Raw genomic sequence first — 18946 nt, 5'->3', positions numbered from 1 at the left:
GAAATTGACCTGAATCTACTCCTCTGAGTCTCTTTGACATTGCATTAGCTGTATTGAAGACATCATTCTTAGACACAGTGCACGCTGCAATAAATAATAGACGGAAATTACACAGAGACTGAACGCACTTAGAGATACAGATTTTGATTCACAGAAGAACTCAGTGTTCTGTTCCAAAATGGATGTTGATTTCTTTTCTGCAAATATTCTTCCTTTTGAGATAATTCATGAAAAGAGAACACATTCCTGTAGGGTGGTTATCATGGCTGCTGGACCTAACTTGATGAAATTATTATATATTTAGGTTGGTTGTTAAACAGTGAATCATCTAGCCTCACTCTATCTTCAATATAACTCAAAATTCTTTCCATAAATTATTACAGATCAATCTTTGGTGACAGTCTTGACAAACTGAAGATCATAAGCAATGTTGTTTTAAATCTGTTTCTATCTCAGTCATGAATCTTCAGGTGATTTCCAAATGCAGGTTATACTCATGTTTAGATCTTTTTAAGCTTTTAACATACTTTTATTACAGCCTTGGAAGCACATTTAAGTTTATCATGGATTTCATTTTAATAAACAATTTATTGGTTGCTATAATTAAATTTTCAGATTTAATAAACAAGTAGCTAATCAGTAATTATGAAATACAAAATTATATGTGTTGTTTCTGTTTAGGTGTAGTAAGTAACCTTTCTTCCTTCCATTATTTCCTCTTTTGTTTAACCTTCTATGAAAAATATTTTCTTTTAAAAACTCCTTTCTAAGGTAAGTTTTAGGGGGAGCAGGCTGACTAACTTTATAAGGAAAATTGCATTCTTCTTTTTGTTTTCTCTTAGTGTGATTTAGAATTGAATTTTCTAAATTTCTGTGTTTTGTCACTTTACTAAAATTGTTATTAAAGATGTCATTTTTTACAGGTATCTCTGGTTACTTTAGTAGCCAGCACTCTTGGCTACTCAGACCTTGGCCCCATTAAATCCCTGCGGACACTAAGGGCTCTAAGACCCCTAAGGGCCTTGTCTAGATTTGAAGGAATGAGGGTAAGAAAATACCAAACTCCTTAATGTAAAATCCTTATTGTTTAAGTATAGTATGAAATAGTTCTAAAACAAGTGTGCAGTTATTATGGCCTATCACCGTATACATACATATACATATACATACATATGTGATATGTTTATATATAGTAAGTACACACAGAATTTTAGAGTACCTACTAATTAACAAAGTAATGAATGATACTATAATCCTTCCTTTATATAATATAGGTAGAAAATCACATCTAATAAATGGCCTTTCTTTTTCAAAGTGGATATTTTGCTAGGCTACAGTTAAGTGATGAGATAATGGTTAGTCCTAACACTACTTCTCATATATACATTGATGACTTGCCTCATCAGACATCCAAATGATTTTTGATAAAGGAACAACCTTAGGTAGGGAACATAAGAAAGGATAAGAAGGTAAGGTAACATTAGCCATCATATCTAATTTCACACACAAAGTAATGATGACTCAAAATCAGTGGAATTGTATCAAAATTGTATTTAAAGAAATCTAAGCCCCAAGAGTTTAGCTCACTTGCTATATGCTGACTAATAACCCCAGAAGAGAGCCATTCCATAGAAACAAAGGGACACAAACAGTAACCATAGGCAATCTAGTTTTAAGAGCTATTAAATCAGTGACTTCTTTGGAACACCCATAGCACACAATGTCTATATATATTTTTTTTTGCATTTAGCACAAGTCACCATTTGTTGCTAATCTTCCTTAATTTCTTCTTCTTCTTCAAATTTATGCCTGATTCCTCAGCCTAAATTATTCTCTCACCTTGGAGTGCTTCTCTATCTCCTGTTTACATTCCCAACTCCCCAACTTCAGCATAGTAGTCAACATATCATCAATCCAATACCTCTGACCATTAAACTGCATTTGAATTTACCTTGTCTGTTCAACACAAGACATACCCAAACATCATTTTATCTATGACCACATACCCAACACCCTCATCACCTTTTAATCATTTGCTTCACTTCTTGTAACCTCAAAGCAACTTAGCATGGAGACGAATCTGGCTCATGTGTTTTAGATACATGGATATTGACAAGTTGTCAGCATTGCCTGGGGAGTTTTAGAAACACATACTTCTAACTCAGCCCAACTAACTTCTAACTCCTGCCTTGCTACTTCCAAAGCTGAGAAAAGAAGGTCATGATATAGAGACTGACCTAGGCCATATAATGAGATCACATCTCAGAAAAACAAGAGCTCGAGAGAGAGAGCTCAGGGATAGAGTACATACCTAAATTTCAAAAGAACCTGAATCATTGTTAGGCAGTGCATGTGTGTGCGCCTATGTGTACACAACACACGCACCCCCCTGAGTTCCACTCTAGGTCCACTCATCCTGACAAGTGAAGTATTCTGGATTTAGCCAACTTCATATGAACATCAGAGAATGTTTTGACCTTCAGCCCATGTATTGTTAGCTCTGTTTGTTTAAGTATCACGGAAATCTTTTACTAGCTCATGCATACAGTTTATGATAGTCAAATCTATTATTTAAAAGAATTCATAAGCAAGACACCATAAGAATGTAAAACTCCAATTTCATTTTATGAACATAGATAGTATTAGGATTCTTAATTCTAAATTAATTTTTTGAGCGTTAGTAGAATGCTGTGTTGTTTTCATACTTAAGATTGGCCCCTGGATTTGAGCTATGTCTATTGCTTTTCTGTAAACAGAGAACATGTCTGTGCGTAGAAAACTATTTATTTGCTGATAAAGCCAGTCTATGATTTTACAGGGTTTTTTCCTGTTGGTCATGGTGGTGGTTTTTGCTTGTTTTTCTAAGACAAGTTGATCTAATTAGAAATATTTTAACATATTTACAGAATCCAAATATTTATTTATGTTTATCCTGAGAAGAAAAGTATTTCTTCAAGTGGCAGAGTCACTGTTGGGGGAATAAAGGAAACAGTACAAGTGAAACATTTGAATGTAGTTTCCTCAGTCCTGGGGCTCTGCTCCCTTCCCATCTTCCTATCAATACACATTTTAACATCAGTAATGTGCCAGCTATCACGCTGGTAAATAACAAAGAATATAATAGTAAATAGACTGTACCTCCCCACCAGTGAGTGAATTTCCCAAGTCAGGGAAACAGCGTTCTGTGGAATCTCCTATAATAGTTAGTGCACAGTACTACAGGAATGCCGCAGGGACTTATCTGCCTGACGCTTTAAGATCTCACACTGCAGTAACATTGCGAAGCCATGACTGTCAAAGAAAGTCACAAGCCACAGGTCAGTAGGCACTCCAGGCATGGATACTATAGAGAGAGTTGAGTATGGAAGTCTTTGAGGCTAAGGACTACAAGGCACAGTGTGATAAGCATAGTAGGAGAATAGATGAAATGAGGATGGGGATGTAAGTCTGATGAGGAAGCTGGCCACTCTAAATATCACTCCAGCCCTGTTATTCCTAACCGTTATGGAGATCATCTATACGGTACTATCCGGAAGGTATCCTATGAAGAGCAACCTATCTTTACCTCGTGCTCCTCTGGACTGTCTCAGCAGTAATTCTTATTGTTCCAGTTGAGGGGTCAAGAAATCACCAACAGCCCACTGACAGTTGCTCTGAAGGAAGTTCTACCAAAGCAGATTCAGACCCTTTGTTTATGTGTGACAGAGGGCTACAATGGCAGTTGTATGTCACCCATACCAGCTAAAGATATTTCAGAATATTTTCCTATCTCTATTCTAGACTATTTCACAGGTAGTCGGAGACCCTAAATGTGTTCCCATTTGGAAATGTCTTGACATCCTGCTTAAAAAGTTAAACTCAAAAGCAAACACTAATAAACCAGCTCTAGTTCATTAGTGCTCAAATGTGGATGAGAGCTGAAGGGTGAGAAGAAAGACAGATTTTTGAAGGATGAGATAATTAAGTTAACCCGGGGAGAGAGAACTACTCCAGAAGTTGAGATGCAGGAAATTTGAAGCAGTGAACTCATGGCTCAATAGCAAAGGAAAGGCTGCAGAGCAGTGATGAAGGAAGTGGCAAGGCAAGCCGCAGCCTCTTTCCTTCGTTCGTTCCAGCTGAGGCCAGCACTCTCCGCATTTGGCCAAGCACTTACATAAGAGTTATTTTTAGAGTTAGAAAAATAATGGCAAGAAAATTGCCCCCGTTTTTGTAGAGTCATCACAACATAAAGAATGCAAACCACTAAAAGACTCCTAACCTTAGCCCAATCTAATACAAATTAGCAACTTCACAATACGGGAGAGTGGGCTTCTGAATGCTGGTGATTCCAGGATGGTGAGGCAGTCAATATACACTTCATCAGTTTTCACCATTTGTGTTTATGTTTCTCTCTCTTCTACACTTTGTAGATTTATGACTTTGTCTTATCATCATCAGGTTTTGAGGGTTTTATTTTACATGTTTTCATTTATTTGAAGTGCATGGTCATTTTTTGGCCATTTACTCTTCTGTTTACGCTGGTAGTTTTGATGTGTTTGTTAATTATAAAACTGGTAAATCAAAAATTACAGAGCTTAGCAAACACCTTGTGTCACTTGGCACACTACTGGCCATTATCAGCTATTCAATATAGACTTGTTTGTCAGTCTGCAACCTTTAATTCTGTATTGCTGTCTATTTGACATTTGCTTCTGATCCTGATTGGTCTTTCCTTTTTTGGGTATCAGGTGGTGGTCAATGCACTCATAGGAGCAATCCCTTCCATCATGAATGTGCTCCTTGTATGTCTTATATTCTGGCTAATATTTAGCATCATGGGAGTCAATCTGTTTGCTGGCAAGTTCTATGAGTGCGTTAACATGACAGATGGGGAACGATTTCCTACAACTAAAGTTGCAAACCGTTCTGAGTGTTTTGCCCTTATGAATGTTAGTGGAAACGTGCGATGGAAAAACCTGAAAGTGAACTTTGATAACGTTGGGCTTGGTTACCTGTCGCTGCTGCAAGTTGTAAGTGATTCCTTTCATGAACACTTGGTACAGGGTGGAAGATGTAAATCATTGTTTAGATAAGCTTTTAGCTAGAAATTAAGATACTACGTGATTTCTCAAATAGACTTGCTTTTTTTCTTAGAGCATGTACCCTGTAAGCATGGCTAAAGAGCACAGGTTTATTGAATCTTACCTTTATTAACCAGAATTGACAGTTTGCTTTCATTTGAAACCCCATCACTGCATCACCAGAATGTTAACCACCAAGTAGTGATTGTGGGATATCGATGTTTATCTGACAAGGCAATGAGAAGAGTTTCCGAGAGGCCAAGGAAGCCTGGAGAAATGGAGACAAATTGTTTCCAGTCCTAATGATCAAATTCTCTTCCACTTTTGGAAAGCAGAAGTTCATATGTAAAGTTCACAAGTATTTGAAACAATTTGGAAATACTTAATTAGAAAAAAATGTTTAGATAGTGTCCTTTAAAAAATTATAGCAGTTTTAATATGGCTTTTACATCTGAAATAAATATATGTGATGCTCTGGTTTAAAAAGTCATAGTATTTTTACATTAAATTGGTATTTTAAAATAGAACAAAATTAACTTGATGTTATTAGTAAATATTATAAGATCAAATAGACCTAATTATATTATGGTAATTTTAGAATCTGAGTTTCACACTTAATTCTATAAATGTACTTGCAGGCAACATTCAAAGGATGGATGGATATTATGTATGCAGCTGTTGATTCTGTAAATGTAAGTATTGATTAACCTACTAAACTTGCAAATTTATTTATTTAGTTAGTTTAGCTCAATAGGTCTTGAACTACTGGTCTCATTTGTTCCATGGATATGTTCAGATATAATGAAAAGCTGCCGCCCTGCTATAGTTAAATGCTAAGGACTATAACATTTGGAGATGGGCCCTAATGTACTTCTGGGTTTGCTCTATTACACAAATTCTTCAACCAACTCTGAGCAATGTACTTTCACTGTCTGAGCCTTAGTTTAATCTGCTGTAACAATGAAATAACCAAGTGTATCTCTCTCATGGTTATATTGTGAGGATCCACCAATCAGCACTAAGCATAGGCTAGGGGTAACCAATGAGCAGCCAATACTAGTTCATTAAAACAAATGTGAAATTATTTTTATTAATATTTTCTGCTGTTTTTGTATTTTAAAACACTTTGAAATAAAACCTTTTCCAATAAACCTTAAAGATTATTGGCTAGTTTATGTTCTCGTGAAATCCAGTAGACATTTTTATAACCAACACAAACATAATAAAATTAATACAAATCTAGTATCACCACTTTTACAGTTTCATTTGGAAATCAAGGGTATTCTTTAAGTAATTTAGCTGATGACTTGTCTTATCAGTCTGAGATAAGTACTGATATGACTAGAACCTTTATAAATCACTTTAAGATTGTGTGTATATACAGAGTAAGAATCTATCAAACACTTGTTAGTACTGAATAAATGTTTAAGAGTGATTCTACTAAGTTTTAGCAATGCTTCTGAAATATTACCTTTTTCTAGGATAACAGTCTTAGAGTTACCTTATCAACTCGCATAAGAGTGAAAATAATTTTTATTGTCAACACACTATTGACTTTTTCTGTAGGTAAATGAGCAGCCGAAATATGAATACAGCCTCTACATGTATATTTATTTTGTCATCTTTATCATCTTTGGGTCGTTCTTCACTTTGAACTTGTTCATTGGTGTTATCATAGATAACTTCAACCAACAGAAAAAGAAGATAAGTATTTTGAGTGTTTTCTTCATTGCACTGAAAAACCATTCATGTAAATTAGTTATTTTATGTTTTATTTTTCAAAATGTTGATCAAGTATGCAATTGCATATATTTATAATCTTATAATTTTACTGTGTAAATTTTTCTGTCATAGTTTTAAACACTATATTAATTATTCTGTTTTCTCTAGTGTTGCCTATAGAGGACTGATACTAGGCAACAACAGTATCTTTAGTCAATATCACATTATAGGGTGCTAGGAATTAGGGTTTCTATATATATTTAAGTGAATAGAACTCAACTCACAAGGTCAACCATTATATTCTTATGTGTTGTTACTACAATGTCCTAGGAAAGAAGAGGTGGAGTTGGGGATCTAACATGGTAAAGCACTTACCAAAGACACACAAGGCTCTGGGTTTTGTCCCAGCATAAAAATAAATAGGTAAATAAATAAATAAATAACCAAAAACCAGGGAGGAAAGTAGAAAAGAAGAATGGCACAACAGGATGAGTAGCTGACCCTAAATCAGACATCTAAGAATACAGACTAAGTAGAATCAGCAGTCTATCTCCTATCTGTTGAATATTTGATCGACTCTTTTATTCCACCCACTACACTGTAGCTTCAGAACCTGCATATATGAAATAGTGAAAAGTGTAATGATAAAATTGCACAAAACTGCACAGGGGCAGTCAGACAAACAGATGCAGTTGTCTGTGGTACTTGATATACCCTCTGAAGGTGGGTAAGAGGAAATGCAGCAACTGGGAGGTCAAAGGATAGACAATCTTCATAAAATACAACAGAAATATGCAAGTCTGTGTCTAGCTCTAATAAAGGAGGTAGCAATTCAAGATGAACAGCAACTCACCCAGTTAATATGGAATTGAGATTTGAAGGTAGAAATAAAAAATATGCGTGATGTTTGTAGCTTTGGGGAAGCAAATTTGAAAATCCTTATTAATTAAATATTGTTCAGCAGGAGCTGTTATGTCATTGGGCATATCAAGTAAGGAAAAACATGAAAGCACGACACTGACATTATTGGGATTCCTTTATGTCAGATACTGGATAAGATGCCTCATGTATGTAATCTAGAGGGATGAACTCTAGTTAACTTATTAGAGAGGTTATGCGACATTTGGATAGTCTGACCCTAGAGAGTAGCTTCATTATAAACCAAGACCCAGAGTTCCTTTCAGCCACAGATTATGAAACTGGGCTTTCATAAAAGTTCCTTGTGACAGGAAAAACTCAAGTTAGTACAGACCCTGTTTAATCTGTCACCTGAGCTGCTCTTAGAACATCCAAAATAGCCCACCATGACCATAGATAATAGGATGCATACTCAACTGAGACATTTTATCAAAGAATGCCTACATGGCTGTTGCAGACTGCAAGAGAATAGAATCTGTGTCTTTGGTTTCTTAACAATTAGCTGAGTTACTATGGTTCTGGTACCACATACAGGAAAAGATACTCTTGGAAAATTATGAGTAGGATTAACAGAGAAAATTGTTTCAGGTTTCAGCTTGGCATCTATAGATACATGTGTGCATGCACTGGCATGTTAGTAGTGCACAAAATTCACTACCACAAGCACAAGACGAGGCCAGTGTGGTTCAAATCCCATAGGTTATCCAGGACTCAATGTAGACTCTTAAATACTTTAAATATAAATATTTTAATTTCAGTTTATGACTCTGTCCAACCCTTTAAATACATACTCCCATTTTACCACTTCTCTCAACAATCCATCATCTCTGTTAGTACTCTCTCTTGTTGGAGTAGGAATTGGGGTATGGGCTGGGGGGCAAGGAAGGAGGGGCGGAGGAGGGAAGAGGGGGGATCTGTGATTGGTATGTAAAATCAATAAAAAAATCCTTAATAAAAAATAAATTTGAAAAAGGAAAAAATAAAAAAAGTTCCTGTAACATTTCAATTTCTATAGTTAGTCATAAGCATACAACTGAAGGTGAGTAGGTAAGTTATGAATAAGTTCAAGTTATGGAATGAAAACTAAGAAGAAACAGATGCTGAGTACAGATGTGGGCACCTATATATGAATTCTAAGTAAAGACAACCCTTTTTTATTTATTTTATCTATTTATTTATTTATTTATTTATTTATTTATTTATTTATTTATTTATTTTTTTTCGAGACATTTCTCTGTGTACTTTGCGCTTTCCTGAGCTCACTTTAGCCAGCTGCCTCGAACTCACAGGAATCACTGTCTGCTCCTGAGTGTGGATTAAGGCGTGCACCAACGCCCAGCTACAACCCTTTTTTAATAACACATCCTTAGGAAGAAGGTGAACAGCAACTACACTAAAACATCTTCCATTCAAAATTGTGGAGCCCCAAATGTTTCAGATGTCATATTTTCTTAGATTTTTAAAATATTAACATGCATAATGAGATATTGTATCTCATTTTTGTATGAGACAAAAGCCGAAACATAAAGAGAATCATTTGTGCTTCATAGATGTGTTATACAAGTAAGATGAAGGTATAAAATTTGAAGTACACACACACACGATGCTGACATTGGTAAAGAACTGTGCATGCATTTCTAGCATTGTCTGTTAATTCTCTTCTCCATTAACCAAATGGCGACATGGGGGAAATAAATGTAAATTAATAGAAAATTAATACTATATTATTTGTTGTTGTAGAACTCTGCTCCTTATTAGAGTCCTAAATATCAGCAAAAGCATGAAAGACATTTTTGAGTCTTCCTAATCTACCTGTAATTTAGCAGAAATATTTTCTAGTAATAAAACTAGCAGAGAAAATAATACCTAAGCAAACAGGCTAAAATAGCACAGATTAGTATATCGAACGGTAATCAAGCTAGTCATTATTATATGTAATGTGTATATTCTACATATGTGAATTACATTATGACCGTATTTATATACAGATATACTTTTTAGGCATCTTATGTATAGCTCCTAGGTACATAACAAAGTGAATTTCATCTCTATATTTAAATATTTGACCCTTTTATGAATCAGAAGAAAGAACTGCATACTGATTCTGGTTTTAACTGGGTTTCTCTTTTATTCCTTTACCTTGGAGGTCAAGACATCTTTATGACAGAAGAACAGAAGAAATACTACAATGCAATGAAGAAGCTGGGATCCAAGAAACCACAAAAACCAATTCCCAGGCCAGGGGTAAATATGCAGTGTGTGTGTGTGTGTGTGTGTGTGTGTGTGTGTGTGTGTGTGTGTGTGTGTGTGCAATATCCTCCTAACTGTTCATTTCCTAATTATTTTACATTTGTGATGTATTTTTACTCATTCTATAAAATTTATATATTTTTTGTACATTAAATTTTGATCATGTTTTTTTCCCTCCCCCAACTCCTTCCAGATCCTTTGTATAGTTTAATATGCAGATAATATTTGGGAATTTTATTCTACATTCTAAATCATTTTGGGTTTATTTTGCAGAACAAATTCCAAGGATGTATATTTGACTTAGTGACAAATCAAGCCTTTGATATCACCATCATGGTGCTTATTTGCCTCAACATGGTAACCATGATGGTAGAAAAAGAAGGGCAAAGTGATTACATGACAGATGTTTTGTATTGGATCAACGTGGTCTTCATTATCCTGTTCACTGGGGAGTGCGTGCTGAAGCTGATCTCCCTCAGACATTACTACTTCACTGTGGGATGGAACATTTTTGATTTTGTGGTAGTGATCCTCTCCATTGTAGGTAAGGCCGCTTATTAATCACATTTTCTTTGTGGATAAAGTCTGCTCTGCTCAGAGAGGTGTCTGCATGCTTGAGATCTGTTTTGCTTTCAAGTGAATAATTAGCATGAAAGAAGGGAGGAGATTTAGAAAGAAAGCAAATTCTTTCAAGTCAGAATTCCCGAGTTCAAGCCCAAGCCCTGAAAGCTATATGTTGGGTCTGTCAGAAAGAATTCATGTTGAGGTTAGTCCCCAGGTTTGCCTCTAGGAGCCTTTGAATGGACATCTGTCTATAGATGTGTCCTGGAAGCTAATGAAGGATGCACTAGTAATTCTAGTTTTAGCAGGTTCATGAATACCAGCATATTGTTGGCTGTTAAATTCATCCTGAACTTAAAATGTCAAAAACTGCCATTTTCATCTCTTAAGACGTGGCCAGTCTATAACTAACATTCAGTAATTTCTCAGCTTGCAGCTGGTGTCTTCGTAACACAGATTTTATAGACCTCCCGCTTTCACTGTCATCTCTGTCCTGCTCTCTGTCTCCACACACTAATGTTTTAAAGTTATATCTTATTCTTAGCATTGAAATTTCTCCATAGAAGAAATTGTGAAATTAAACGCATAGCTGATCAAACAGGACCATAAGAGCTAAAGGTTGTATAATCCCAAACCACAATAAAGAATGCCAAATGACTTAAAATCAGTTTTTAAATAATATTGTCACTGGATGTGATAAACCAAAAGCACATTAAAACTCAGGTAGTGATGCGATAGTGGCGCTGTGAAATATAATGATGGAAAGTTTCCCGTTCAGTCAGGACAGTAAAAGAACATCCTTCTATCACATAGTTTTAGAAATGCTAACCAGGGGATTTAAATTTAAAAAACAAACAAACAAACAAGGAGGTGCATGCATTAAAACCTAGGAGTAATTTATCCTTATCCTCATCATATCACAAGACTTCTAAAGTGAAAGAGTTGGCTGTGGCCATGTATATTATCTGCAATCCAATCATTGAAAAGGCTTTCCCAGGAGGACATGGAGTTCCAGACCATCGTAGGCTACCTAGTCAGACAGTCACAAAACATTTTTTTTAACTCAAAACTTTTTAAAATCAATTGGAGTTCAGAAAAGTCAAATTATAAATTGCACTTAACTAACATTGGTAATTTTTTTAAATGTTAACCAAAAATAGAAAATTTATTGGACAAATTTTTAATTCAAAATTATAATAAAAAAAGATTAAAAATCTAGTAACAAATTTACTGTATATTGTATAAGACTTCTGTGAAAAAAGTAAAGGGCAAAAAAGGCTGAAATATTTGAAGGCTTATCTTATGCTTGGTTACAAAGGTTGTCATTGAGATTAGGACTTTCTGAAGACCTTCATTTATTTTTACTAATATGGGTGTGTATCTGGGTGAGCGTATGTCATGTGTGTGTGGGTACCCACATAAGACAGAAGAGGGTTTCAGACCCTCTCGAGCTGAAGTTACAGGCAGTTGTGAGCCACCAGGTATTGGTGCTGGGAACCAAACTCACGTCCTCTGCAAGAGAAGCAAGCGCCCTTAACCTCTGAGCCACCGCTCCGGCCCCAGTGACTAGTTTTATGAAATTAATTTGTAATTTCCATAAAATTATCAGTGAAACGTTTCATATGGTGGTAGTTACAGACTGAAAACACAGCTGTGATAATAGCTGCAACCGTGCTTAAAAATTAAAATTTGAAGGATTCCCAGAAACGAAACACTAGACTTTAATATACAATTAGTAATTTACTCAGTTTCATAGTCATAAAAGTCAAAGGATAGTATAAAAACGTGGATCAGCACACCTGTAATCACAGCACCGGGGAGGCCCAGGCAGGCAGAATTCTGAGTTTCAGGCCAGCCTCCTCTACATATCAATTTCCAGTCTAGCCAAGGGCAAGGTTTACATGGTCAGACCCGATCTTTAAAAAAAAAGAAAATTCGTGAAATTTAAAAAAATATATATTTTATTATTCCCCCCCCTTTTTTTTCCCTCTTGTTTCTTATTAGTAGGATCTAGTTTATGGATGGCTGTAGCTCTGAGCTCCATCTTGAGTCCTGGAAATAGACTTTGGAGCATGAGCATAGGTAATTCTTTCAGTGCACGACACAACTTTAGTCTCAAGAGAATGAAAAACATTTTACAGACAAAAAATAAAGAGGAATGTGTCCATAAATTTAGTTAATTTGGAAAAAATGTTACAAGTAGTTATTTGCTAAAATATTGAATTCAAGATAGAACAGCAATTCTGAATTTGTAAGATGGCAGATGAAGCGATTTAGATTAATGATATTGTGCCACATGGATATCTAAACATTTCCTTTCTCCCCGCCCCCACCCCCACATAGGAATGTTTCTGGCCGAGATGATAGAAAAGTACTTTGTGTCCCCTACCCTGTTCCGAGTCATCCGCTTGGCCAGGATTGGCCGAATCCTACGCCTGATCAAAGGAGCCAAGGGGATCCGCACGCTGCTTTTTGCTCTAATGATGTCCCTTCCTGCGCTGTTCAACATCGGCCTCCTGCTTTTCCTGGTCATGTTCATCTATGCCATCTTTGGGATGTCCAACTTTGCCTATGTTAAAAAGGAAGCCGGAATTAATGACATGTTCAACTTTGAGACCTTTGGCAACAGCATGATCTGCCTGTTTCAAATCACCACCTCTGCAGGCTGGGACGGACTGCTGGCTCCCATCCTCAACAGTGCACCTCCTGACTGTGACCCAAAAAAAATTCATCCAGGAAGTCCCGTGGAAGGAGACTGTGGGAACCCGTCTGTGGGGATTTTCTACTTTGTCAGCTACATCATCATATCCTTCCTGGTTGTGGTCAACATGTACATCGCCGTCATCCTGGAGAACTTCAGCGTCGCCACTGAAGAAAGCACTGAACCCCTGAGTGAGGACGACTTTGAGATGTTCTATGAGGTCTGGGAGAAGTTCGACCCTGATGCCACTCAGTTCATAGAGTTCTGCAAGCTCTCTGACTTTGCGGCTGCCCTGGATCCTCCCCTTCTCATCGCGAAGCCCAACAAAGTCCAGCTCATTGCCATGGATCTGCCCATGGTGAGCGGAGACCGCATCCACTGCCTGGACATCTTATTTGCTTTTACAAAGCGGGTTTTGGGTGAGGGCGGAGAGATGGATTCTCTTCGTTCACAAATGGAAGAAAGGTTTATGTCTGCAAATCCTTCCAAAGTGTCCTATGAACCTATTACAACCACACTAAAACGAAAACAAGAGGATGTATCTGCTACTATCATTCAGCGTGCTTACAGAAGGTACCGCCTTCGGCAAAACGTCAAAAATATATCAAGTATATACATAAAAGATGGAGACAGGGATGACGACTTGCCCAATAAAGAAGATATAGTTTTTGATAATGTTAACGAGAACTCAAGTCCAGAAAAGACAGACGCAACCGCCTCTGCCGTCTCTCCACCTTCGTATGACAGTGTCACAAAGCCAGATCAAGAGAAATATGAAACAGACAAAACAGAAAAGGAAGACAAGGGGAAGGATGGGAAAGAAAGCGGGGAATAGAGCTTCAGGTTTGCTCTACTGTTTACAGCCTGTGAAGGTGACTCACTGGTGTTAATAAGACTCCTTTACGGAGGTCTATGCCAAACTCTTTTTATCAAAATATTCTCAAAGGCCGCACAGTCACTAGTTTTGATCCAACGAGCAGAGGGCAGCATTGGCACATGGCTATTTTTGCATTGGTAAATGATTCTGTAAGAACTGTGACTGTAACTCTGTAGGGAATAATCATTACTGCAATCAAGGGTGATTTAATCATTCAGCAAATCGGAAAACCATAGAGAAAGAATATTTTCTCATTTGCCTCTGTATCTTTTCTCTGGATTCTAATTAAACATGTACCCCATCTAAATATAGAAATTCAAGTAGACATGCTACCATACACACAGACACAAATACAAATGGGATTAGCTACAGTATGGAATTCAGTGCAATAAAATTCCTTATAAAAGTAATGGGAATTAGTAATGAAGATTTTGTCAAAACATCTTATTATTAGGGAGTCAGAATCTTTATCCATAAATAGAGTTCAGTTTCTATTTTGAGGTGCTCAAACTTATCCTACATTGCATCAAAAGCAATTTATAGGTACCTATAAAATGTCATGGGATTGAAAACATATGTAGGCTACTTATTTAAAGAAATCACCCGCATTTACTTAGATTAGCGTTCACCTTGATTTATGGACATCTTTGGAATTTTGTGCTCACATGATTCTCCCACCTCAGTTGCTTAGCTCAAACTTCAAGTTCATTGAGAACAGCTAGCCTGCTTTTCTTATGTCCCACTTTGTATGTACAATAACCACAGACCTTGAAAAATTATTTGAAATATATATATATATATATATCACATTTCTCAATATAAAAACACGAAGACTATTAACAGAAAACTTAGTTTACAAAGTTCCATTTACTCACATTTATTCAATCCGACTTGCCCAATAAGAAAGCTAATGACTCAGCCCTTAACACCAGTTGCCACATTTATCTTCTCATGCCGTGTTGGTTTGTCATACTTTGTCTCTAAGCAAATTTAATGTTTCCTTTTAATGAAATATACCCTGAAATGCAATTAGCTACTTGATACCCTAGCACTTGTTTGAGCAGATGACCGGAACACAGTATGTACTGCATCTCTTAAATACAATCCTTAATGTATTTGGCAGCTTCCCAAGGTACAAGGAACACCAGGCTTTTAATACCTGTCCACCAGGTGTTTAGTATGAATGAAATGGCATTCAAAGAGTGAGCCTCATCAGCTTGCTTGATTATCACTAACTTCCCTAATTGTGGAAGTGATCCTCTGAACCTCTATTATTCCAGCTGTAAATAACATAGATGTCGCTTCCTCCTTAATATTCTAATCTGCAATGTGAAATACATTTTGCATTGATCATCAAAATAGCCTGGGCTCATCATTTTAAAAGCACATTCATTTAGAGCTGGCTGTAGCTACCCTACCAAGGATTAGAAATCTACTTTATGCTTTTAAAGCACTTGGTAGACATAAGTGGCCCCGACACATTCTCTCATAATTTTATTCTGACAAGGTGAAACGATTCTTCCAACACATTATCTTTGCAGAGAAAAAAAGCTGAGCTAGATAAGTAAAAGGAGGTTTTATTTAGAAGATTCTGAGGGAACTTTGAAGTAAATGCATAAAACGTACTTTTATCAATTTGCTTTTGAAATTCAAAAGTAACACAAAAGTATTGATGTAATAAGTAATCAAAATACATATTCTCTATTTCTTGCCCAATTAAAAAGAAAAATTTAAACATCCCTAGAGAGATGAAGAAACATATATAGAGAATGAGAAATGTAAAAGTGGAGAGAAGAAACAAAGCTATAAGAAGAATAAAAACAAAGATATAATTTTACAGAACTTGCTCAGAATGTTTTCCCATTGTGGTGCACTGTGTAACACCTCATAGGAGACTCTCATTGCAAACATTTGTCTAAAGGACCTAAGAAATTAAGTGTAAGGCTGACAATTCTCTACATCTATGTTTAATCATTTAACTCAGTTTGGTGGGGGCTGCTTTTTAAGTTCTCTGGAAGATTCCAACAGTGCTCAGCTAGACAGAGCACTGTGTATCTTTTAAGCTAGTAGAATAGGTTTGGACAGCTTAACTGGAGAGCTACACAAAACCTTCCATTTGTTACAAGTTTTAATACATTCAATTAAGAAATTAGTTTTATTTAACAAATGAAATCAGTTTTTCATTATTTTGCACCCATTAAAAATACAACTCCATTGTGAATATTTTTATGGATATAGTATGTGCAGATGTTTGGTATGGATTATCAGTGATTTGCTATTAATATTTTTACAGTGGCTGATTTTAATGTAAATTTAAAATATATTGGCAACTGTTTTACTCAACACACTTTTTTTAGCATTGCAAAAAAGAACAGCTATAAAGTTTCTCTTTTTTCTACTTCATGCTGAACACATTTTATTCTGAACTTATAATTTTAAGTGTAATATTAAGTTGTATACATACATGGATGTTTAGCCTCAAAATTACTACTTATGACATTGTATCAATTAAAAATATTATACTTTTTTGAGACAGGGCTTCTCTCTGTAGCCCTGGCTGTCCTGGAACTCACTCTGTAGACCAGGCTGGCCTTGAATTCACAGAGATCTGCCTGCTTCTGCCTCCAGAAGCTGGGATTAAATGGTGTGCACCATCACCACCTGACCTAAAAATGGTATTTGACACTAGGATAAGATTTAGTAAAAGCTTAAAGCAAGCTTATACCACTTTTCATATTGGCTAGTGTTTGTACTAATTATAAAACATCATCCCACTGAAGCTACTAGTCACATAGTCACTGAAATTATTTTACCTATTGGCATAGAATGCTGACTACCCAGAAAATATAAATTAGCATTAAATAAAAGAAAGCATATGTGAACACAAATCCATACACATAAGTTTGATGAAAACAAGAGAATCTTGTTACAATTTTGTCTCTTCTCATGGTGTAAACAGTAAAAGAAATCTATGAGCTATTTCTAAATTCAAATTGTCACATTTTGCAATCATAAATGTTTAGCATGATTTTGTAGAATTTTGATAGTTTTATAAGGTGAAAATTAAATGCATATGTAAATAAAGCAGTCCATACTAGCAAATTCACCATTTGTTAATGGAAGTAATGAAAAGGGGGGCAGCTAAATAAGGATGGTCAGTAATTGACCTGGTTTAGATCTTATGTTTAGAGCCATCAGTTTTTAAGTATATGTTTTCATTAGTTTCCTGAGAAAAACAATCAAGAATTGCTCCCAGCAAATGAATAAGTAGCCATGAATATATGAATGCTGTTTACAAAATCCATAAACACATGAATGCTCAAAATGTTTGAGTTTGTCAAAAATTACATTGTAGTTATACTTGAGACTTAAAAAATGTTAATAGAATCTAAAATAAAAGTCACTAAAAAAAATGTCTTATTTATTTTGTGTCTCAGTACTTTTAGGGGTAAATTCACGGCATCCCTAATGATTGTTAGTATTTTTTCCTTTGTTTCTTTTTCTCTCCCTTCTTTGTCTTTGCAACATGGACAGCTTCAGTATAATGACTCCTGGATGCAAAAGTTGAAGAAGAGAAGTGTGGAGTCCCAAAGTAATTCATTCAGTTCCATGAGGGGGTTTGTATAGGGGAGAACCTGAGACAGGAAGTGACCAAAGGCAAACATTTAGCCACACAACACTAACGTATGCTTATTTTTCTTCTTGTACCAACACTGGGAAGCTGCAGGGCATGCATGACAAGTAGTAGTGTGAGTGCCAGGGTCCGAGCCATATATGGATTCCAAACAAGCCGTGACCCTCTAGATTTCCTGAATGCATTAACCTATGTGGACCTTGGTTCTCATTGAAAATATGAGAGGGTCCTACTTCATACATAGTAAGAAGAATAGGATAAGACAATTCCCATAAATCAACTAAAACTAGTATTGACAACACAGAATCAAGAACTGATCTCAATAGTGGTACTAGGGTGGCACTCCATGTTCTACTGAGGATTTTAAGAGTCCTAGTTACGTGTATGTTGGGCAGAACCACAATGCAGCCCATATAAATGCTCAGTAATGACATTTCTGATTCACATGAGGATGTATAAATATATTTCCAGAAGAATGTCATGCCTTCTACTATAAAGAATGAATATTTAGTGATGTGCTGTACACACAAATATTTCAAATTTATGATATTTTTATGATTTGTAAATTGAACCAATGTGTTAAGATCAGAAAACATGGACATTTACAAAAGTTTAGATCATTTTAAAAATGTGGATATTTGTTCTAAAATTTAGCTATATAATTAATACAAATCACTATATTTATTTTAGCTGTGAGCAGTCAGTATTTTTAATGATCTTCAAATAATATGCAGTGAAAATTATAGATGATATATTACGTTATTATTTCAACCTTCAATATAACAGACTAAAATGCAAAATAATTTCAAAATATTTCTAGGGATCTCTGTGATGGTAATAATATTTGCCATGGTCACTCTGTAAAATAAAATTATAGGCACTGAATGACATCATAAACTATTTAGCATGACTGGTTGATATAGACAGAATTCTCCTCCAACAGAAAAGCTCAAATCACACAAATCTATACCACAAGCAAATTAGATGTAGAACCCATAGCCATCCCTCTCATGGGAGGAGGGGATTACCCATCAGCTAAAGCAGAAGGGAATTCTGATGAGCCAGCACCTTGTGAACACAGCAGAAGAATATGAATAATTGATAGCTATATGCAAGCAAGAGAGCAAACATGCTTCATTTAGCTTGATTTTCTATTGCTCTTTAGTTGCACTTAGAGAAGTCATTGATCTGTCTGGAGGAAGATAATTTGAAAAGAATTCAGT

General features: G+C 35.8%; 1 protein-coding gene and 1 long non-coding RNA gene across 6 annotated transcripts in view; one reads left to right on the top strand and one right to left on the bottom strand.

Moving 5' to 3' along the window:
- Scn9a (sodium voltage-gated channel alpha subunit 9) overlaps positions 1 to 15645 on the top strand; it is a 145086-nt gene extending 129441 nt beyond the window's left edge. Inside the window, exons 21-27 of the mRNA XM_028867387.2 lie at positions 924 to 1046; positions 4728 to 5009; positions 5699 to 5752; positions 6627 to 6764; positions 9840 to 9944; positions 10224 to 10494; positions 12855 to 15645. Coding sequence (XP_028723220.1) covers positions 924 to 1046; positions 4728 to 5009; positions 5699 to 5752; positions 6627 to 6764; positions 9840 to 9944; positions 10224 to 10494; positions 12855 to 14047 — 2166 coding nt within the window. The 3' untranslated portion in view covers positions 14048 to 15645. The remainder of the gene's footprint in view (positions 1 to 923; positions 1047 to 4727; positions 5010 to 5698; positions 5753 to 6626; positions 6765 to 9839; positions 9945 to 10223; positions 10495 to 12854) is intronic.
- The window catches only part of LOC119087842, a 139794-nt gene that overhangs the window by 69528 nt on the left and 51320 nt on the right, over positions 1 to 18946 (bottom strand). For all 5 annotated transcript variants that reach the window (XR_005091330.1, XR_005091327.1, XR_005091329.1 and 2 more), the window contains exon 3: positions 12901 to 13080. This is a non-coding gene — a long non-coding RNA (uncharacterized LOC119087842). The remainder of the gene's footprint in view (positions 1 to 12900; positions 13081 to 18946) is intronic.

This window comes from Peromyscus leucopus, chromosome 4 (assembly GCF_004664715.2).
Source record: "Peromyscus leucopus breed LL Stock chromosome 4, UCI_PerLeu_2.1, whole genome shotgun sequence".
Taxonomy (NCBI): domain Eukaryota; kingdom Metazoa; phylum Chordata; class Mammalia; order Rodentia; family Cricetidae; genus Peromyscus; species Peromyscus leucopus.
The sequence above is the reverse complement of the archived record's forward strand: the minus strand, read 5'-3'. Positions and strand labels throughout refer to the sequence as shown.